This window comes from Oncorhynchus mykiss, chromosome 24, assembly GCF_057628025.1.
Source record: "Oncorhynchus mykiss isolate SJ-2025 chromosome 24, ASM5762802v1, whole genome shotgun sequence".
NCBI classification, from domain to species: domain Eukaryota; kingdom Metazoa; phylum Chordata; class Actinopteri; order Salmoniformes; family Salmonidae; genus Oncorhynchus; species Oncorhynchus mykiss.
In genome coordinates, this window is record NC_143045.1 from 41,088,213 (window position 1) to 41,111,958 (window position 23,746).

The 23,746-nt window shown below is 44.6% G+C and overlaps 2 protein-coding genes across 9 annotated transcripts; one reads left to right on the forward strand and one right to left on the reverse strand.

Annotated features, from left to right (window-relative positions):
* Positions 1 to 1,388: 1,388 nt before the first annotated feature.
* On the reverse strand, positions 1,389 to 17,782 carry tnfaip1 (tumor necrosis factor, alpha-induced protein 1 (endothelial)). 6 transcript variants are annotated; one of them, XM_090218976.1, is made up of 8 exons: positions 14,137 to 14,350; positions 13,472 to 13,555; positions 13,003 to 13,211; positions 12,621 to 12,809; positions 11,411 to 11,580; positions 3,736 to 3,872; positions 3,308 to 3,503; positions 1,389 to 3,211 (listed from the first exon to the last, which is right to left on the reverse strand). In XM_090218976.1, exons 3-8 carry the CDS (start codon positions 13,097 to 13,099, stop codon positions 2,975 to 2,977), a joined length of 1,026 nt encoding a protein of 341 aa, XP_090075102.1. In that variant the 5' UTR covers positions 13,100 to 13,211; positions 13,472 to 13,555; positions 14,137 to 14,350; the 3' UTR covers positions 1,389 to 2,974. The 6 variants fall into 6 exon arrangements, 5 of the variants coding, with proteins under 5 accessions (XP_090075102.1, XP_090075104.1, XP_090075105.1 ...); XR_016491449.1 differs by lacking the exon at positions 13,472 to 13,555 and having other exon boundaries at positions 3,308 to 3,551; positions 14,137 to 14,560; XM_090218978.1 differs by lacking the exons at positions 13,472 to 13,555; positions 14,137 to 14,350 and adding an exon at positions 17,308 to 17,782.
* LOC110503269 (intraflagellar transport protein 20 homolog) lies at positions 17,763 to 23,485 on the forward strand. Of its 3 annotated transcripts, none has more exons than XM_036961114.2 (5): positions 17,763 to 17,886; positions 20,954 to 21,104; positions 21,556 to 21,641; positions 22,140 to 22,243; positions 22,419 to 23,485. In XM_036961114.2, the coding sequence occupies exons 2-5, from the start codon at positions 20,978 to 20,980 to the stop codon at positions 22,498 to 22,500; spliced, it is 399 nt and encodes a 132-aa protein (XP_036817009.2). In that variant the 5' UTR covers positions 17,763 to 17,886; positions 20,954 to 20,977; the 3' UTR covers positions 22,501 to 23,485. The 3 variants fall into 3 exon arrangements, with proteins under 3 accessions (XP_036817009.2, XP_036817008.2, XP_036817007.2); XM_036961113.2 differs by having other exon boundaries at positions 17,766 to 17,886; positions 20,967 to 21,104; XM_036961112.2 differs by having other exon boundaries at positions 17,779 to 17,886; positions 20,934 to 21,104.
* The last annotated feature ends 261 nt before the right edge of the window (positions 23,486 to 23,746 follow it).

Here is a 23,746-nt window from a genome sequence, read left to right on the forward strand (position 1 = left end):
AACCCATGGAGGTCTGGATTTGGAGTCACACTCAAAAACTAAAGCATCCGCCAACTCCTGGACAGTCTGTGGTGCAACGCCACGTGGCGTTGGTGGATGGAGCGAGACATGATGTCCCAGATGTGCTCAATTGGATTCAGGACTGGGGAACGGGCAGGCCAGTCCATAGCATCAATGCCTTCCTCTCACTGACACACTCCAGCCACATGAGGTCTAGCATTGTCTTGCATTAGGAGGAACCCAGGGCCAACCGCACCAGCATATGGTCTCACAAGGGGACGGAGGATCTCATCTCGGTACCTAATGGCAGTCAGGCTACCTCTGGCGAGCACATGGAGGGCTGTGCGGCCCCCCAAAGAAATGCCACCCCACACCATGACTGACCCACCGCCAAACCGGTCATGCTGGAGGATGTTGCAGGCCGCAGAACGTTCTCCACGGCGTCTCCAGACTCTGTCACATGTGCTCAGTGTGAACCTGCTTTCATCTGTGAAGAGCACAGGGCGCCAGTGGCGAATTTGCCAATCTTGGTGTTCTCTGGCAAATGCCAAACGTCCTGCACGGTGTTGGGCTGTAAGCACAACCCCCACCTGTGGACGTCGGGCCCTCATACCACCCTCATGGAGTCTGTTTCTGACCGTTTGAGCAGACACATGCACATTTGTGGCCTGCTGGAGGTCATTTTGCAGGGCTCTGGCAGTGCTCCTCCTGCTCCTCCTTGCACAAAAGGCGGAGGTAGCGGTCCTGCTGCTGGGTTGTTGCCCTCCTACGGCCTCCTCCACGTCTCCTGATGTACTGTCCTGTCTCCTGGTAGCGCCTCCATGCTCTGGACACTACGCTGACAGACACAGCAAACCTTCTTGCCACAGCTCGCATTGATGTGCCATCCTGGATGATCTGCACTACCTGAGCCACTTGTGTGGGTTGTAGACTCCGTCTCATGCTACCACTAGAGTGAAAGCACCACCAGCATTCAAAAGTGACCAAAACAATCAGCCAGGAAGCATAGGAACTGAGAAGTGGTCTGTGGTCCCCACCTGCAGAACCACTCCTTTATTGGGGGTGTCTTGCTAATTGCCTATAATTTCCACCTGTTGTCTATTCCATTTGCACAACAGCATGTGAAATGTATTGTCAATCCGTGTTGCTTCCTAAGTGGACAGTTTGATTTCACAGAAGTGTGATTGACTTGGAGTTACATTGTGTTGTTTAAGTGTTCCCTTTATTTTTTTCAGCAGTATATATATATATATATATATATATATACACATATCAATCAGTGTGTGTGTAAACACACACGCACACACACACACACGTTGGTGTAAACATGTTTTGTCTGATGCAGCTGTGTTGATCCTCTAGGAAGAATAAACCTGGTTAAGCTTTCATAGTGTCGTAGAGTTTTATTTACTCTGAGAATTAAGAGCCTAACACTGTTACACAAAGACTGCGCTATTTGTATTATTATTATTCAAAACGTTTTTATTGTGGAAAACCAAGTGAAAAATAAAAGTAATAAAGATTCAACTGCATTAAAAACACAAGAGGCTCTTAAGAGTGTTAAGAGGAAATGTCTTGAGTGAATACTTGATTGAAATTGTCAATAAGCACGATCTGCCATTCATTAACCTCGTCCCCAGGGGACACTGCACAAAAGCATTGGGCCGAAGTATCTGGGTAACGAGATGAACGATTCAGAGACGTCGCTGAATGTGTCCCTCGTGTTAATTTCATTGAAAGTCTTTGGCATGATTATATGTCAAAATGTGATATGAGAAAATCTGAAAAACTAGAAATATACTCTCTAAAAATTTTTTTTTTTTAAACATTCACCGTCTTCCCTGTCTATTCACAGAAGGCAATAGGGCTATGATAACTGATTTTGAATCTATAACTTGTCACACAACGCCAAAAAAAAAAAAAAGGGTCTATAGCTGTATAATAAATTAATCTGTGTCTAACAGTCCGGTGGTTACCTATTAGTGTTCTGGAGACCTATCTGATATGTGATTGGCTGCTGAAGTGATGACAGTATAGGACTGTCTCAAAATGGCACCCTAATTCCCTATATAGATCCCCACAATACCCATAAAACCCTAGCGGTCAAACAGGGAAATGGTTCCAATTGTATTTCCACCGTTTATTTTTTTGCTCATAGATTTTTAGGAAACGCTTAAAAATAAGGGCTTTGTTTCATGTAGACTTACCCTGGCGTGACGTTTTGATGATGTAACGTCTCTCGGACTAGGTGACTTATCAATATTGTCGCCTGTATTTACCCATACTTCTATACTCTGTAGTGCACTACATTTGGACCCTGGTCAAAAGTAGTGTACAATACAGGAAATATATTATTAGCTGAATAAAATACTAAATTATCAGAATAAAAGCTCATGTGGGAAAATATCTTATCGGGTCCATTCTAGACCCGAGGTATAACATGAAGATGGTCATTTTGATTGATTGAACACACAGATTTGATTGTGTTGTGAAGAAGAGAGTTCTATATAAATTTTTAAAAATGAGAAAGAGCGTAAGCATCTCAACGTTTTAAAAATCATCAGTTGTCCATCGACAAAAAAGTCCATCAGGCACCAGGGTGATGCAAGCATGGCAGCCATTTTGTGCCCCAAGGCCATATTTGGCCTGAGCGGTGGGTGTAGTGAATGATTGAAGAGCCAGCGGTGAGCCAAGTTTCCTCTCTCTTGCACCCTTTTACCCTACATAATGCACTACTGTTGGCCAGTGCCATATGGGCATAGGATGGGGAATAGGGCACCATTTGGGAGCCAACACTCACTCTCACAAAGAACTGCAGTAGAAGCAATTGGTGGTGCTGATAAGAAGAAGTTTGACGAATCATCTGACTCAATTTTTTTTGGGAGGCTCTCCTTGAGATGTGACTGACCAGGAGACGGGGAGTTGAGGATTCGAATGGTAGTAGACTTCATAGAGCGTCATTTGAAACGCATCCTTAGTGTCCCAGCGGCCGGTCGTCGTAGGTGCTGTACCTCTTGACGTGGGAGCGGCGCACGCGCTCCCTAAGGTCCACCCCCGAGTGGGCGGGGCCTTCCTCCTCCTCGCTGTGGGAACCACAGTGAGCGTGGCGACGGCGTGTGGCCTCCAATAAGGTGTCGTCAGGGACAGGAAGTGTCTCGTAGAGCAGAGCGTTCAGGGTCTCCTCGTAGATCCTGGCCTCCGGGAACTCTACCTGGGATAGACAGACGGACAGGGACAACATGAAGATTAGCTGCAGGGCAAAAAGTAGCATGCGTGTGTGTGTGTGTGTGTGTAACTCTGAACCAACCTTGGTCTGTTTTTTCTCTGTGGCGTAGACTATGGATGTGCAGCAGACCTCTGCCAGTTTGCGTCCCTGTCCGTAGAACGACCAGCAGCAGATCTCGTCGCCGATCACGTCCTTGATGAAGAGAACACGGCCATTGTAGCTCAGAGACAGCTTGTCAAACAGCTCAATGTTCTTCAACAGGTTGTCGTCTGAATTACTGTGGAGGAATTACAACCCACGGGTCAACAGGTTGTCGTCTGAATTACTGTGGAGGAATTACAACCCACGGATCAAGAAGTGCAGTAGGTATTGAACACAGTGCATGATGAGTATTTTAGAGGCCCTCACTAAGCACTTACCAGCAGTCATTAACTATTATTGACTCTCCAAACAATAGAACAAGAATAGGGCTGCCATTTTGTAAGGCACTTGACTTGTAGTAGCAGTACCTTGTATAGGAGTACTTGTTGTTGCTTCGGTTGTACAGCAGCTTCACTACAGGCTTGGTGCAGGCCTGGATCAGTCTCACCTCCTCCTTGGCAGAGGTGATCACAGGGATTACACACAGAGACTGCTCTTTCTCGTCCTGTTACAGTACATAAAGACACCACAGGCAGCCCGTTACAGTACATAGACACCACAGGCAGCCCGTTACAGTACATAGACACCACAGGCAGCCCGTTACAGTACATAGACACCACAGGCAGCCCGTTACAGTACATAGAAGACACCACAGGCAGCCCGTTACAGTACATAGAAGACACCACAGGCAGCCCGTTACAGTACATAGAAGACACCACAGGCAGCCCGTTACAGTACATAGAAGACACCACAGGCAGCCTGTTACAGTACATAGAAGACACCACAGGCAGCCTGTTACAGTACATAGAAGACACCACAGGCAGCCTGTTACAGTACATAGAAGACACCACAGGCAGCCCGTTACAGTACATAGAAGACACCACAGGCAGCCCGTTACAGTACATAGACACCACAGGCAGCCCGTTACAGTACATAGACACCACAGGCAGCCCGTTACAGTACATAGAAGACACCACAGGCAGCCCGTTACACTACATAGAAGACACAACAGGCAGCCCGTTACAGTACATAGAAGACACCACAGGCAGCCCGTTACAGTACATAGAAGACACCACAGGCAGCCCGTTACAGTACATAGAAGACACCACAGGCAGCCTGTTACAGTACATAGAAGACACCACAGGCAGCCTGTTACAGTACATAGAAGACACCACAGGCAGCCTGTTACAGTACATAGAAGACACCACAGGCAGCCTGTTACAGTACATAGAAGACACCACAGGCAGCCCGTTACAGTACATAGACACCACAGGCAGCCCGTTACAGTACATAGAAGACACCACAGGCAGCCCGTTACAGTACATAGAAGACACCACAGGCAGCCCGTTACAGTACATAGACACCACAGGCAGCCCGTTACAGTACATAGACACCACAGGCAGCCCGTTACAGTACATAGACACCACAGGCAGCCTGTTACAGTACATAGACACCACAGGCAGCCCGTTACAGTACATAGAAGACACCACAGGCAGCCCGTTACAGTACATAGACACCACAGGCAGCCCGTTACAGTACATAGACACCACAGGCAGCCCGTTACAGTACATAGACACCACAGGCAGCCCGTTACAGTACATAGACACCACAGGCAGCCTGTTACAGTACATAGAAGACACCACAGGCAGCCCGTTACAGTACATAGACACCACAGGCAGCCCGTTACAGTACATAGACACCACAGGCAGCCCGTTACAGTACATAGACACCACAGGCAGCCTGTTACAGTACATAGACACCACAGGCAGCCCGTTACAGTACATAGAAGACACCACAGGCAGCCCGTTACAGTACATAGAAGACACCACAGGCAGCCCGTTACAGTACATAGAAGAAACCACAGGCAGCCCGTTACAGTACATAGAAGACACCACAGGCAGCACGTTACAGTACATAGACACCACAGGCAGCCTGTTACAGTACATAAAGACACCACAGGCAGCCTGTTACAGTACATAGAAGACACCACAGGCAGCCTGTTACAGTACATAGACACCACAGGCAGCCTGTTACAGTACATAGAAGACACCACAGGCAGCCTGTTACAGTACATATAAGACACCACATGCAGCCTGTTACAGTACATAAAGACACCACAGGCAGCCTGTTACAGTACATAGCGAGAAACAGGGCCAGAAGCAGTCTAATCAATGCCTGGTTCCATTCTCACTGGCTCTGTGCTGCTGAACAATACAAAAGGCTGTGTGTCAGGACATATACCATGGCTCGGGTCAATGCCATGTCAACAACTCGGTGAGGTCAAAAGGCGAGGTCAGGTCAAAGTTCCTTTATGGATTGAAGCATGCTCACAGAATTGGAATGGACCGGAACTTAACCCTCAACAGCTACATATGAGGTTAAGCGTTGTTGTAACTAGGGTTGGGCTGTATCCAGACTTCCATACGATCCCGGGATATATGACATTACCGGTAGTGCACACAAGGGGGCACACTGTTTTTTGTTTTTCAAAAATACAAAAAATAGCCTCTTATAGGATCTTAATCCAGGAGAGGATTGTGGGCTGCAAACTAACGTTAGCCAATTTAGCTAACGTTAGCTAAACCCAGCTGGAGAGAATTCAGCACATCTTAGAAAGTTAACTTAATAGTTCTAAGATATATGGCTGGCAAACAGTAGAAGAGTAACTTTATCACCTCACAAAGCTCCCAAAGATTATTATAATTAAGATAAACTGTCGTTTCCAATGGGAACAAATTAGTCATAGTGGGCAGAACAAGCAAGGAGATAGGCAGAGCCAAGCACGAGTTAGCAAGATTGGCACATTCTAGCATACATTTGAATATTTCCGTAAGGGAACGCCTACTCTGAGGTGCGCATTAACTCAATTCGACCTTTGCACTTCAAAAACGCAATTTAAAAAAAACTTCTGCAAAGACTAAAGTCTACAAAACTTTGTCCACTGTGTAACAGATTTTATTTTTGGGAACAGAAAATTCCATTGAGAACAAATATTTAATGGATGAGAAAATTTGCAGAATGTTGGTCAAAATTCATCCACGCTAACTAAATGCTAACAAGCTCATTGAACATTTTGTAAGATTTCTGACCTAAACTAATACAAGTATACCAATGGAGGCTGCTGAGGGGAGGACTGTTCATAATAATGGCTGGAACGGAGCGAACGGAATGGATACCAATCCACTCCAGCCATTACCACAAGCCCATCCTCCACAATTAAGCCACCAACCTCCTGTGAAGTACACAAATACCTCAAAAATGCTACTGACAGTTTGCTGCACCCCGAAAACGAATATCAGCCAGCAAGGCTCTTGGTCCAGGAAGGGATTATCCACTGATACCAAGCGAATGGTTGATTTGGAAGATGCTAACCCCCTTAAGAGAACTAGATACTTAATTAACAAACCAAATGCACAACTGCAGAGCATTTAGCACATTTTAGACAGTTAACTTAGTTATAAGATGTCGAGCTGGTAAACATTTAGTTGTGAATTCCACAGTGTTCATTTCATCACCCGGAGCATGCTGCATGACGGAGAGTGACTCACAAGGCCTCTCATCATTGTGTGTAGGTTTAATAATGTTCTTTATCGTCTAACTTTTTTTTTTTTTTTTACCCCTTTTTCTCCCCAATTTCGTGGTGTCCAATTGTTGTAGTAGCTACTATCTTGTCTCATCGCTACAACTCCCGTACGGGCTCGGGAGAGACGAAGGTTGAAAGTCATGTGTCCTCCGATACACAACCCAACCAAGCCGCACTGCTTCTTAACACAGCGCGCATCCAACCCGGAAGCCAGCCGCACCAATGTGTCGGCGCGAACCCAGAGTCTCTGATGGCACAGCTGGCACTGCAGTACAGCGCCCTTAACCACTGCGCCACCCGGGAGGCTCGTCTAACGTTTTTAACAAGTTGACTGCAGCTATTTACTTAAGTAGTTAAAAAGATTCAAATATGAATATAAATATATATTAAAAAAAATATATATAAAAAATAATAATTAAGAAATAGTTTAAAATGGTATTAAAAAACCATTCTGTGGACTTTTCTAATTGCCCAGTATATGGTATACCATCCAAGCGTAGTTGAAAATTGTATTTACTAAACGAACACAAGTGTAGAGCATTTTACATCAATCGTTGTAAAAATGTAAAGCATCTCTGAGGTTGAGCAAAACTCTTATCATTTCAGTCTTAAAAATTTGCTCAAAGATTTATTAATGTAAGCCTCGGAGCAGTAAATTCCAATCTGAAAATGGGCTACACTTCCTTCGAAAAACTGTTTAGTGACATCCCCTATCTGTCACAAAACAAAGGGGACATGTCAGTGGGGGCGACGCACAATTGGCCCAGCGTCGTCCGGGTTAGGGAGGGTTTGGCCGGTAGGGATATCCTTGTCTCATCGCGCACTAGCGACTCCTGTGGCGGGCCGGGCGCAGTGCGCTCTAAACCAAGGTCGCCAGGTGCGCAGTGTTTCCTCCGACACATTGTTGCGGCTGTCTTCCGGGTTGGAGGCGCGCTGTGTTAAGAAGCAGTGCGGCTTGGTTGGGTTGTGTTTCTGAGGACGCATGGCTTTCGACCTTCGTCTCTCCCGAGCCCGTACGGGAGATGTAGCGATGAGAGAAGATAGTAACTACTAACAATTGGAGACCACGAAATTGGGGAGAAAAGGGGGTAAAATATATATATATTTCAAAAAAGGGGGACATGACATAAATGAAAGCCAGAGGGGTTTTTAATTCAACATGGCATTGATACAAGACTCTTCAGCATAGATGAGGTAGAGGTCAATGGAAGGCAGACCGTGGAGGATAGAGGAAGGACGCCGGATTGACACGCATTCAACAAATCTGATCGAACCAAGTGGATATTTGTCAAAACCGTCATGATTTATGTATTGTAACAGGCCTACAATGAATGTGGTAACTGAAGTCCTATTTTAATATTTTTGGCTGTTTTCACTGCACAACATTTAGAAGTTGTACCGTTTCCAGGTTTAAAAGAAGCGACAGCTAAATGCTAATTCCGGTTGGTACAAGCTGGTAGCGTAGCTAGCATACAGAAATCGGGTGGTGGTAGTCAGTCATTTTTAACCGTAATGCCGTTGGTTGGTGACAATGACAAACATATATTGTTGGGGTTGACATCCATATGAGCATTATACTCCTGATTTTTTTTCCTCAACAGCATGAAATACACATAGAAACAATAGCCCAAATGAAGGCTAATTTTGCTTGGAGGGGGAAATGAAGAGATTCGGGATCCCCCCCCCCCCCCATGCGTTTCCATGGCATTTCCATTGTTTTGGTCAGGTTCGATTGATCTCATTACCGCATGTAAATCGCTGTCACCAGTCACCATAGCGACAGCAGAATGCCCCCAGTAGAACCTTGGCTAATCCAAATACTGAATGCCAGGCATTCCAATGACATCACACTGACACAGGGTGCATCCTAAATGGAACCCTTTTACCAATAGAGTGCACTAGCATCCCTGGTCAAAAGTAATGCACTACATAGGGAATAGGGTGCCATTTGAGACGCATACACGATACCCACTGCCACTTGGGTTGTGACGGTCATGGAATTTTGGAGGACTGATTGGCCAGCCAAATGACAGTGGTCTCCATAATAACAGTTCGAACAGCATTTTTTTTTTTAATAAAAATGTATATATATATTTTTTTAGATGTACATTGTCTCCTCTCCTCTGCTCCCAACTATGTATGCTGCCATAGAAATAGAATGAATAGAACAGGCATCCCCATTCAAGTCAATGGTGACGTAATGGTGGCCTTTTGTTCTTAACTGACTTGTCTAGTTGAATAAAAAGGTGAATATGGAGTTGGCTGCTATAACAGCCTCCACTCTCCTGGGAAGGCTTTCCACTAGATGTTGGAACATTGCTGCTATAACAGCCTCCACTCTCCTGGGAAGGCTTTCCACTAGATGTTGGAACATTGCTGCTATAACAGCCTCCACTCTCCTGGGAAGGCTTTCCACTAGATGTTGGAACATTGCTGCTATAACAGCCTCCACTCTCCTGGGAAGGCTTTCCACTAGATGTTGGAACATTGCTGCTATAACAGCCTCCACTCTTCTGGGAAGGCTTTCCACTAGATGTTGGAACATTGCTGCTATAACAGCCTCCACTCTTCTGGGAAGGCTTTCCACTAGATGTTGGAACATTGCTGTTATAACAGCCTCCACTCTTCTGGGAAGGCTTTCCACTAGATGATGGAACATTGCTGCTATAACAGCCTCCACTCTTCTGGGAAGGCTTTCCACTAGATGTTGGTACATTGCTGCTATAACAGCCTCCACTCTTCTGGGAAGGCTTTCCACTAGATGTTGGTACATTGCTGTTATAACAGCCTCCACTCTTCTGGGAAGGCTTTCCACTAGATGTTGGAACATTGCTGCAGTGACTTGTTTCCAGTCAGACACAAGAGCATTAGTGAGACTGGGCACTGATGTTGGGCGATTAGGCCTGGCTCACAGTCTGCGTTCCAATTCATCCCAAAGGTGTTCGATGGGGTTGAGGTCAGAGCTCTGTACAGGCCAGTCAAGTTCTTCCACACCGATCTCAAACAAACCATTTCTGTATGGACCTCGCTTTGTGCACGGGGACATTGTCATGCTGAAACTGGAAATGGCCTTCCCCAAACTGTTGCCACAAAGTTGGAAGCACAGAATCATCTAGAATATCGTTGTATGCTGTAGTGTTAAGATTTCCCTTCACTAGAACTAAGAGGCCTAGCCTGAACCATGAAAAACAGCCTCACACCATTATTCCTCCTCCACCAAACTTTACAGTTGGTTCTATGCATTGTGGCAGGTAGCGTTCTCCTGGTTTCCACCAAACCCAGATTCATCCGTTGGACTGCCAGATGGTGAACTGTGATTCATCACTCCAGAGAATGGAGTGACCAATGGCGGTGAGTTTTACACCACCCCAGCCATTTTAAGACTTGTGTGAGGCTGCTCTACCACGGAAACCCATTTCATGAAGCTCCCAACGAACAGTTCTTGTGCTGACTTTGCTACCGGAGGCAGTTTTGAACTCGGTAGTGAGTGTTGCAACCCGAGGACAGACGATTTTTATGCGCTTCAGCACTTGGCGGTCCCGTTCTGTGAGCTTGTGTGGCCTACCACTTCACGGCTGAGACATTGTTGCTCCTAGACATTTCCATTTCACAATAACAAAACTTACAGTTGACTGGGCAGTTCTAGCAGGGCCGAAATGAAACAAACTGACTTGTTGGAAATGTTATCCTATGGTATGACAGTCAGTGCCAGGTTGAAAGTCACTGAGCTCTTCAGTAAGACCATTCTACTGCCAATGTTTGTCTATGGAGATTGCATGGCTGTGTGCTCGATTTAATACACCTGTCCGCAACAGGTGTGGCTGAAACAGCCAAATCCACAAATTCCAAGGAGTGTCCACATACTTTTGTATTTATAGTATATGTGCTGTGATTTGTCGATTCAACTCAAATGACATCACTGCTGATGCATTGCCCAGGCAACTAAAGACCTGCTTACTTGCTTCAGCAAGGAACAACATTCAACGTTTAATCCCATTGTTAAGAGTCCACGTTACGGCCCGAAACAGACTCAACTAGACTCCCGTCTTCAGTCAACTGTTCATTCCACAAAACATTATTATTTTTTATATTTTTTTTATGGTCATTTTTATTTTCACGACAGTTATATGGTAATTGTGTTAGCTTTAACTGCCACTTATAGTAAACAAACAGTACTGTTGTCCTTCAGCCACTAACAGAGTAGACAAACTGGTTAAAGCAATTATCACAACACGAGGAAGCAACGAATGTTGCGTTCCAAGTCGACATGGAACAAAACGTCAGCAAACAAAACACACATTACAGCACCGTATGTGGCCTTCATGCACAGCTTTAGGATCTAGCAAAGCTGCAGGTTGGAAGACACAGCCTACACCCCAAGCACCCTATTCCCTATGTAGTGCCCTAATTTTTGTTCATTAGTCCTACGGGCCATTTGTGGTACACTCTGTGTCACTGACCTGCAGGCCTCCCTGGCACAGCTCCACCAGACCCTGGATCAGATAATACTTGGCCTCTGCCAGCAGCTCCAGAACCCCCTGCCTGCCAGGGGGCAAGGTGACTGCTTCCTCCCGCAGGTACGTCAGGATGGAGGCAAAGTGCTTCCCACAGCGATCTATCAGGATCCAGCCTGGACGGAAACATGCAAGGCAAGTGAAAGGAAAACGGTCAATTCCGGTCAGATTTTTTAGATTAGCGTATTTCCGTGTATCTTTTTTGATGATGTGCCTGCCATAGGATCTGTACATTTAAAGGGTTTTTCTAATCATTGCTGATTTTAATTTGATTTTACCTTTATTTTTACTAGGCAAGTCCGTTAAGAACAAATTCTTATTTTCAATGACAGCCTAGGAACAGTGGGTTAACTGGTCTAGGAACAGTGGGTTAACTGCCTTGTTCAGGGCCAGAACGACAGATTTGTACCTTTGTCAGCTCGGCGATTCGAACTTGCAACCTTTCGGTTACTAGTCCAACGCTCTAACCACTAGGCTACCCTGCCGCCTCTACACTCTAACCACTAGGCTACCCTGCCGCCTCTACACTCTAACCACTAGGCTACCCTGCCGCCTCTACACTCTAACCACTAGGCTACCCTGCCGCCTCTACACTCTAACCACTAGGCTACCCTGCCGCCTCTACACTCTAACCACTAGGCTACCCTGCCGCCTCTACACTCTAACCACTAGGCTACCCTGCCGCCTCTACACTCTAACCACTAGGCTACCCTGCCGCCTCTACACTCTAACCACTAGGCTACCCTGCCGCCTCTACACTCTAACCACTAGGCTACCCTGCCGCCTCTACACTCTAACCACTAGGCTACCCTGCCGCCTCTACACTCTAACCACTAGGCTACCCTGCCGCCTCTACACTCTAACCACTAGGCTACCCTGCCGCCTCTACACTCTAACCACTAGGCTACCCTGCCGCCTCTACACTCTAACCACTAGGCTACCCTGCCGCCTCTACACTCTAACCACTAGGCTACCCTGCCGCCTCTACACTCTAACCACTAGGCTACCCTACCATATGATATGTGTTGCTTTAGCCACCCGTTCCATTCTGAAGTCCTTATTAGACTAAGTAGAGTTTCCTCTATGTTTCTGATCCATAAGACAGACAGAGAACTCAGCTTTTTGTCAATAATTGTTAATTGACAGTCTTTCTCACCTTCTCGGTCAATGAAAACCTCCTTCTTGCCACTGAACATGGCCTTCAGCATGGAGTCCTGCCTAGTGAGCACCTGCAGCGTGGTGTAGAACAGGGTCCCCCCTACGTTTAGACGCACATACTTGTTACCCAGGCCCAACGCTGCTCTGTAGCTGCACGTCTTGGACTTGGGACACGCCATCTGGGAGGCTGGGGAGGGGGGAGAATAGGATGGAAATATCTCTTTGACATCACCATACAAGAATGTAAAAGATATCATACACATTGAAAAAAATAAAACAGTCAGCCTAGCACACTGTATAGCCTACATAAAACACTGAGGATATTGGCACATTCATTCATAACAGACCACTGCTCTGATTGCCCACTGTTCCATGTATACCTTCATGGGAAGGTCTAATGGCTTGGGAGCCAGTAGTGATGGCCTGGGTCTGGAGGCATAGCCGGTGCAGGGGGAGCTGGCAGCTGTCCCCGGACATGTCCCTCTGAAGGTAGATGACCACCCTGCAGACGGAGGTCTTGATGTCCCCCGCCGTGGTGACAGCTACTGGGGGGGCCGCCACAGCCTCTCACTGGCCCTGCAGATCATACCTGGTGGACGGGGAGGCAATAGAAAACCACTGCTTTATTTACGCCTTGCCTTCAAAGCCCTGGCTTCTGCTGAGATGACAGACACTAACAAGGTGACAGTTGGGACAACGTCCTTCTGGAAGGACTGAAATCTGAAACCTTGAATTTATAATGTCATTGACTGAAATTAGACCGGAGTTGCTCTGGTCGCCAACGCGGTCATACGTAAACACCAATAGCCGAGAACGTTGTGAAAACAATGGCTGGAGGAAGCCACCCACCCAATCAGTATCTTCCACTCGATTTCCATTTCCCCTAGCATGGAATGTGGCTGGGCCCACAATGCTGCGTGTGTGTATGTCCATCTTCATACAATAAACAAACTGTTATTTGGGAGAAAGTCCCCAAAAACGTTGCATACCAGGGGTTAGACAATGGGTCTCTGGGGAACTCAAACCAGCACGGCAAGTTGTGTTGTGATATCAACCCCATTCCACATAGTATGGTTACTACTATAAATATACAATGACATGCATTTTCATTACGGTCAGTCCTAATAAGTTAGTCACATTAGAGATGAGTGCAATAAGCATACAACGTCTGTACGTATGAGATGAAGCTAACTATAACTAGGAACATGCCATAATGTTGAGTCACAAATTGTATTTCAACGAACCTAAAGTTAGCTGTGCTGGCTTGCTAACTAGCTAACTACTGGCTAACGTACTGTTGTTAGCCAGCTATTATGTGTCTAATAAAAAAAAAAAAATTAAAAATCTGTCTAAGCACAAATTCAAGATTATTGAGACGAACTTAAATGACCTAGTCCTTGAAAGAGAGAGTAAAATGTGTTTCTTATGGACTTTCTTCTTTGCCACCCGGGTAAAAGCTAGCTGAAGAAGACAAGCTAAAATGAGCTCAATAGTATATTTTCATAGATACTCACCCACGCCGTCTTTCTCTTAGGGTAATTATTTTCGCTGAATAGTTCAGTACATTATAAGCTATGTAATGTAGCTACGCCAACTACAATTGTAAATATTCACAAGGCAACGACGTTAAATAACTATCCCCAACTACAGAAAAGTTGACTACTACAAATAATGATTCTTCTTCGATAAAGCGGTTGGCATCCAATAAATGTTGCATTACCGCCACCTACTAGACTGGAGTACAACTCCTTTATAATTAGCTTGAAAAAATAAACATATAACCTACCATCTAACACTACACTCACAAAAATTATTTTTAAAAATACAAATAAAACCACCCTATTCCACTATTAAAATCTATGTAGTCCTCCCTCAGGCCAACAACCTGAAAGGATGGGACACACCCTGTAACTCATCTGATGTTAAGTCTCACACACCAAAATACATCTCTGCAGCTGCCACCACAACCTCGATTTTCTGCAACTTACATTTCACCCCTGCAATACAGTAGATAACCACTTCTATAAATACTAAAAATCCAATCTCACGGAAGTATATATAACTTGTTGGCCCCTCCCTATGTACTGGGACAGTACTACCATTCCTCTCAGGATCCCTCCCCCTTGACCCATCTTCCTCTACATTCTTCACTGCCTCAACATATGACAACTTCTGCACTACTCTAACCCTGGAAACATCAACCATGCCTCTCTCGCACATGACGTGTCTGATCCCCAGCTCCATGGGCACCCATACAATTAACACATACAACTACGTTCCCCAATGCTACACATTCCTTTGTCTCATGCTCTTCTGCACACTTCTCACAGCTAGGAACCTCCCTCCTGCACACTTCTCACAGCTAGGAACCTCCCTCCTAAACACTTCTCACAGCTAGGAACCTCCCTCCTGCACACTTCTCACAGCTAGGAACCTCCCTTCTACACACTTCTGCCACATGACCATAAGCTTGGCACCTGTAACAACGTAATGTATTCGGCACAAAAGCTCGTACAGGATAACTTAAATATCCCAACATCACTTTGCTGGGAAAAGACTCAACATCAAAACAAACAACAACTCTTGTGTTTCACCACTCACGCCACCCTGTCTACGTCACAACAAACAACAACTCTTGTGTTTCACCACTCACGCCACCGTGTCTACGTCACAACAAACAACAACTCTTGTGTTTCACCACTCACGCCACCCTGTCTACGTCACAACAAACAACAACTCTTCTGTCTCACCACTCACGCCACCCTGTCTACGTCACAACAACTCTTGTGTTTCACCACTCACGCCACCCTGTCTACGTCACAACAAACAACAACTCTTCTGTCTCACCACTCACGCCACCCTGTCTACGTCACAACAAACAACAACTCTTGTGTTTCACCACTCACACCACCCTGTCTACGTCACAACAAACAACAACTCTTGTGTTTCACCACTCACGCCACCCTGTCTACATCACAACAAACAACAACTCTTGTGTTTCACCACTCACGCCACCCTGTCTACGTCACAACAAACAACAAGCAGCACAAACACCGAGAATCTTCCCCTTCACTTGGTCAACTTTTACATCCAGTAATCACTCCTTTCAATGGTAGCCTTTTCTTGAGACCAAAACAATTCCCATTTGTTGCCTCCATTTGTTTATCGTGGAGAACCTTCTCCCTCTAACCAGCAGAAACACAAACAATAATCATAGGATCACTATTTTCACCCACCCTGAAACCACAAATGGATCAGCCAAAAGGCAAGGGTCCACTTTTCCCAAAAACTTCACTCCTATTGTCACAGGCTCACCTTTATCCTGACCCTCGGTGCAAGCCTCAGGCTCCGAGAACTTCCCTCCTATGGTCACAGGCTCACCTTTATCCTGACCCTCGGTGCAAGCCTCAGGCTCCGAGAACTTCACTCCTATGGTCACAGACTCACCTTTATCCTGACCCTCGGTGCAAGCCTCGGGCTCCGAGAACTTCACTCTGTGCTGATTACAAAAAAACACACAAAAAAAAGACCGTCCTACCAATCCTCGACTTCGGTGATGTCATCTATAAAATAGCCTCCAACACTCTACTCAACAAACTGGATGCCGTCTATCACAGTGCCATCCGTTTTGTCACCAAAGCCCCATACACTACCCACCATTGTGACCTGTACGCTCTCGTTGGTTGGCCCTCGCTTCATACTTGTTGCCAAACCCACTGGCTACAGGTTATCTACAAGTCTCTGCTAGGTAAAGCCCCATCTTATCTCAGCTCACTGGTCACCATAGCAGCACCCACCCATGGCACGCACTCCAGCAGGTATATCTCACTGGTCACCATAACAACACCCACCCATGGCACGCACTCCAGCAGGTATATCTCACTGGTCACAATAGCAACACCCACTCGTAGCACGCGCTCCAGCAGGTATATCTCACTGGTCACCATAACAACACCCACCCATGGCACGCACTCCAGCAGGTATATCTCACTGGTCACCATAGCAACACCCACTCGTAGCACGCGCTCCAGCAGGTATATCTCACTGGTCACCATAACAACACCCACCCATGGCACGCACTCCAGCAGGTACGTCTCACTGGTCATCCCTAAAGCCAATTGCTCCTTTGGTTGTCGTTCCTTCCAGTTCTCTGCTGCCAATGACTGGAACGAACTGCAAAAATCTCTGAAGCTGGAGACTCATATCTCCCTCACTAGCTTTAAGCACCAGCTGTCAGAGCAGCTCACAGATCACTGCACCTGTACATAGCCCATCTGTAAACAGCCCATCTATCTACCTACCTCATCCCCATACTGTATTTATTTATTTATCTTGCTCCTTTGCACCCCAGTATCTCAATTGCACATTCATCTACTGCACATTTACCATTCCAGTGTTTAATTGCTATATTGTAATAACTTCACCACCATGGCCTATTTATTGCCTTAACTTCATAATCTTACCTCATTTGCACTCACTGTATTTAGACTTTTTGTTTTCTTTTGTTCTACTGTATTATTGACTATGTTTTGTTTATTCCGTGTGTAACTCTGTGTTGTTGTATGTGTCGAATTGCTTTGCTTTATCTTGGCCAGGTCGCAGTTGCAAATGAGAACTTGTTCTCAACTAGCCTACCTGGTTAAATAAAGGTGAAATAAATAAATAAATAGAACAATTCTGCTTACACTTTCTACCATTCTTCTTTAACACAGCATCTTACTTCCCCCCCCCCCCCCCGACATTTTTAACCGACTCAAGCTCACGTCTTCCTCCCTCTCTTAGACCTCTGCCTCTCTTTTCCCCTCCATTCCTCCTCCGTATTCTAAGTATATGTCTCCTTATGTTAATACTGCACTTATTCTGACATAACGTTACATCTTGCCTTCTCAAGGGACGCCATTTAATAGACTGTCACAATCTCCGTACAATCAGCACAAACCCCCTCCGGATGTAAGAACTCAACAGTGCATCAAACGTATAAAGCAGCTGCTTCGTCTTGATGTTGTTCTTCATCAAAAGCGACCACGACCCTTTTCCATTTCAAACAAGCGCGCTTTTCAAACCACCATCCACGGTCTGGCTTGTTACCCTGCGACACGACTAGTTTTACTACAAATAATGCTTGTGTACTACAATTCCCATCATACACTCCTTCCCCTCCCTACCGGAAGTTACACTAGTTGGACAAACACAACTGTTCCCTGGCAGCCGAAGTGTACTGTGGATTATATGCCACGTTGATATTACGTTTAAATACATTTAAGGTAAGTGAATGACTGACTTTAAGAGTTTTCTCACTTGTAAACAATTAATAATTAGATGATTTGTACAGATTGTAGTTAGCAACTCACGCTCGGCTAATCGCTGGTCAGCTAACTGAAACAGTTCACTAATGCTACCGGCCTCTACGAGCTATTTTGTCCACAACAGGACAGTCCGATAACGGCAATCGGAGCAAGCTGTGAGATAGCCAGCTAACGTTAATTAGCAAGACCGCACTGAAGAACCGGCGTTGCCTAGCTAACGTTAATCTTGCTACATAATATTGCCAAAGTAGCAGCTGGCTGGCACTGATTAACGGGGATTGCATGTGTGCCAACTAATTCGTAACTAATTGATGTCAGATATGTTGCTATTGATTAGTCAAAGGTCACAGAATCAAATAGTATGTTTTTTTTTTGTTATTGTAAACTATATTTTCCTAACAGGCATTCTCGCTTGTCACCTAGTCTTCGCGTTTACTAATGTAGCAGCGGTCATAAATTGTTAAACGGTTAAAACAAACATTTGTGAATAAATGCGACAGTTGGACAATGGATGCAGATACTCCAAACTTTTAGAATATATATATATATATATATATATATATATATATATATATATATAAATTTTTTTTTTTTTTTTTTTACTGAATTATAGCACATTTTACTGGCACGGACAAATAATGAATATTCAGGGCTTTTTGGTGGGAATTCAGGTATTTCACTTCTTTAGAATGTACACGTATTTTCTTATTGTATCAGGGTTTTCACTTTTTTTATATATATTTTTTTTTGTGTTAAAATAAAGATGGTTACGGTGCATTTGGAAAGTATTCAGACCCCTTGAATTTTCCACATTTTGTTATATAACCTTATTCTGGGATAGATTGAATATTTTCTCCCCCAATCTACACACAATACCTCATAATTGATTGGACATGATTTGGAAAGGCACACACCACTCTGTATAAGGTTCAATGGAAGACATTTGGAACCACCAAGACTCTTCCTAGAGCTGGCCGCCCAGCCAAACTGAGCAATCGGGGGAGAAGGGCCTTGGTCAGGGAGGTGACCAAGAACCCGATGGTCACTCTGACAGAGCTCCAGAGTTCCTCTTTGGAGATGGGAGAACCTTCCAGAAGGTCAACCATCTCTGCAGCACACCACCAATTAGGCCTTTATGGTAGAGTGGCCAGACTGAAGCCACTCCTCGGTGAAAAGCACATGACAGCCTGTTTTGAGTTTGCCAAAGGGCACCTTACGGACTCTCAGACCATGAGAACCAAGCTTGAACTATTTAACCTGAATACCAAGCATGATGTCTGGCGGATACCTGGCACCATCTCTACGGTGAAGCATGGTGGTGTCAGCATGTGGGGATGTTTTTCAGTAGCAGGGTCAGAGCGACTAGTCAGGATCGAGGGAGAGATTCTTGATGAACACCTGCTCCAGAGCACTCAGGACCTTAGACTGGGACGACGGTTCACCATCCAACAGGACAACGACCCTAAGCACACAGCCAAGACAACACAGGAGTGGCTTCAGGACAAGCCTCTGAGTGGCCCAGCCAGAGTCTGGACTTGAACCTGATCGAACATCTCTGGATAGACCTGAAAATAGCTGTGAAGCGACACTCCCCATCCAACCTGACAGAGCTTGAGAGGATCTGCAGAGAAGAAATGGGAGAAACTCCCCAAATACAGATGAACCAAGTTTGTAGCGTCATACCCATGAAGACTGGAGGCTGTAGTCGCTGCCAAAAGTGCTTCAACAAAATATGGAGTAAAGGGTCTGAATACTTATGTAAAAGTTAGATTTTATAATTTAAAAAATTAATTTAGCATAAATAACAACCTCCTTTTTTTTTTGCTTTGTAATTATGGGATGTTTGTGTAGATTGATGGGGGAAAAAACATTTTTAATACATTTTAGAATAAGGCCGTAGCGTAACAATGTGGTAAAGGGGTCAGAATACTTTCCGAATGCACTGTATGTGCCTCATTTGCATAAACACACCAGGTGTATTTGCATATATGAATAAGTTAACATAAAGGGGCGGAACAGGGCTGCAACAATCACACTTTTTTTTTTTTGTCTACACAACGTGCACTCGCCTGCACTTTCTAGACAGCCTCATTAATTACTGTTGTGTGGCTTCGTTTATTAGGATCCCCATTAGCTAATGCCCATGCAGTTATAGACTCGAACAACATAAGATATTACATTAAAATGAGTTGGAAAGATGCCTAGAGACAACAAATACTGTTTACACACTATTAATATTTACATATTGTTATATACATTAGTTAAATTGGATATTTAAAAAGAGGAGAGGTGCTGTGACAATGTTTTTTTAAAGTTGCTTTCATTTCAGTGCATCTCATTTGTAAACATTTCAACTGGATTAAATTATAACTTAAAAAAAAATATTCTTCAAAAGAACACCCATCAATCTTTAGTCCTTCTGAAATAAAATGTTATTGGTCGCATACAAAGCAGATGGTATTGCGGTTGTAGCAAAATGCTTGTGATGTTAAGTGTTGAGGCGGTGCGTTTTAAATCCCTGATGAAGCTTAAACCTTTTTATGGAATCAACGGAAAGATGATGTATCCCCCGTTGGGTTCATTTCAGCAATTACCGGAGGTGTGTTTGACAGGTCATTACAAACCATTTCCGCGGTTAACGGTGGAAAAACGTGACGGGCACAAGCAAGAGTATGAAGGAGTGAAATGAAAGCGTTCAATCCAGCAAGATTTTAATGGCAAGATGTTGCACACCTCCGACACAGGAAATGGATGTCTGAAAAATATAGATCCTCAGGTGGGCGGGGCATGTGCATTACTATACTACTACTGTGACACACCTGACCCCAAAATAATACAAATCCCCAAGTTATCTTTCACCTATTCCGCCCTCTTAGATCGGTGCAGATTAGTGAGAGATGAGGACAGGAAACCTCTTTTAGACTAGATTAAGATGCAGGATAATATAAGGTTAAATAAATAAAACATCCACATAATCCATGGTGTTAAAGCAGTTGTTTTTCTAGCCCCCTAATCTATAACCCAGCTCTTGGAGACAGGTCTTGTGGCCATGGCGAAAGACCCGTTGGCTGAAGCTGGTCTTCATTTTGATGAGCTCAACAAGCTACGGGTGCTGGAACCAGAGGTGGACCAGAAGACCAGGGAGCTCAAGGAGGAGTGTGAAGACTTTGTTGACAGTAAGAGCAGTCCATTACCTTCTGATTTGTGTCCCAAATGGCACCATATTCCCTATATATTTATTTTACCTTTTTATTTAACTAGGCAAGTCGGTTAAGAACAAATTCTTATTTTCAATGACGGCCTAGGAACAGTGGGGTTAACTGCCTTGTTCAGGGGCAGAATGACAGATTTGTACCTTGTCAGCTCGGGGATTTGAACTAGTAACCTTGCGGTTACTAGTCCAACGAGTATAGTGGGCCCTGAGGAAAAAAGTAGTGCCCAGGGAATAGGGTATGGTGTGGATGATTGTGGTTCAGTTCTGTCATTTGCATAGAACATTGTTTTTTGTAAAGAACAGTGGAGATGTCCTAATGTTAAAACTGTTTTTTTTTTTTCTTCAAATGTTGTTGCGCCCTAATTACCGCATATAGGCCATTATTAATTTTCGCGTATTCGTTCAATACACAGAAATGGGCCAGTTTCAGAAGATAGTGGGTGGTCTCATCCAGCTGGTGGATGAATTGGCGAAAGAGGCAGAGACTGAAAAGATGAAGGTACGGGTCTGCGTTTGGCTCTTTTAAGTGTTGTGAGTTTCTTAGTTCATCTTTACAGGGCTCAGACACGGACACACACACACGGACACACACACACGGAGACACACACACACGGAGACACACACACACGGAGACACACACACACGGAGACACACACACGGAGACACACACACGGAGACACACACACGGAGACACACACACACACACACACACACGGAGACACACACACACACGGACACACACACGGACTCGGACACACACACGGACACACACACACACACACACACACGGACACGGACACACACACACACACGGACACACACACGGACACACACACACACACACAGATATTAGATGCTTGTTGTTCACTCCTTCAGTGGACTTTGACTGCTAGCTCGCTAGGCCACTAAGTACACGTGTTGCACTTTTCTGTGGGAATGACTGAGGGCTTCCTATCTGGGTGAACGACATGCTGCTGCACTGCCCTCCTTCTCCCAGGCTATTGGAGCCAGGAACCTGTTGAAGTCTGTGGCCAAGCAGAGGGAAGCCCAGCAACAGCAGCTCCAGGCCCTGATAGCAGAGAAGAAGCTGCAGCTGGAGAGGTAAGAAGACTTGAAATCCATTTCACCTCAAATCTCCTTGTGAAATCAATAACAATGAGAATCTTGTCAGTTAGTGTCTCATTCTCAAGGGTTGACCTTAAAGTCAGTCAGTTTAGTTATTTAGTTAGTCAGTTAGTCACCTGGGTTTTAATTAAGTTTGTTTAATCTATTCCAGGTATCGTATCGAGTACGAAGCTCTCTCCAAGGTGGAGGCTGAGCAGAATGAGTTCATTGACCAGTTCATTCTACAGAAATAAGGAGCGTATTGAAGGGCCCGCAGTATTAGTGTGCGTTTGTGACCATGTTTCCAGGGTGCCTGTATTTGTTTTTCTATGGGTGATATCCACTACACTATGGGTTCACGCGAATCGGTCATCCGACCACGACCTTTCTTACACCCCACCCCACACAAGCAATCCAAAACTGCTCCAACTAAATCAGACACGTTTTTTTTTTGCTTAGACAGCGAGACGGACTACATGCAACGTTTAGAAGTAACTTGTCACCAGTCTTTAACAGCAAAACATGTTTGTTTTTTTCACTAGCAGGTGTCTGAAGTGACAACCCTCTCTCCCAGTTATACATATTATTATTATTTTTTTTAGCATTTTAAGTGTTGACCGCTTGAATGTAATTAGAACCTGAGGCTCTGTAGTCGGTCATACCTTTCACACCGCTACAGTACGTCAGACCAGCAAATGGGGAAGAAAGCTATTTACATACACAAAGGAATGGATTTATACTGTTTATATTAAAGGAATTACTATGTATAGATTGTCTTCCACTTGTAGGGAAGGTAAACGGCTCTAAGTACAGTATTTGCATGTTACTGTAAATAATTTCATGATTTTGAGGGAAAAATATATATATATTTTTTTTGCTGTGTGTTGACTGTACAACCCCTCCCCCCCCCGCCCCTCTCTGTTGTCATCTTAAATTTGTTTACATCTAAAGGTACGAATGAATTGTGTTCGTGTTTTATCTGATCATTTCACCGTTGTCTGTGGGACCACAACAGGACATTTTCCCCCCCTCGGGTGCCTTATTGGAATTTCAGGCCAGTTTTTATAACTAAACACTAAGTACATTCGAGAAGTATATTAATCGTTTTATGTTTACTATATATATCCAGAAATTATCAAAAATTCTCATTCTCTGCATTCATCTTATCTATGTTAAAGGTTAATAGACCTACTTCATCAATAGATGAGGTCCACTTGAATAAAATTGATATTTTGATTCTCTTGGTGTCAACATTATTGACTATTGCTCATCTGTGTGCAGATTTTATTTATTTTATTTTTGATGATCAAACGTGTAAATTCTTATGAATGTTTAATATAACCTTGATATTTTCCTTGACTTAAAATGTACTAATTGATAATTCATCACTTGAGAAGGAAAAAAATCACTCTGAACGTGTGTTCAGAGTCTATAGTCTAGATTAGAGGGATGATTGCCTGGATGGATAGACAGCGGCATCATACTTTGAGATTGGCAATC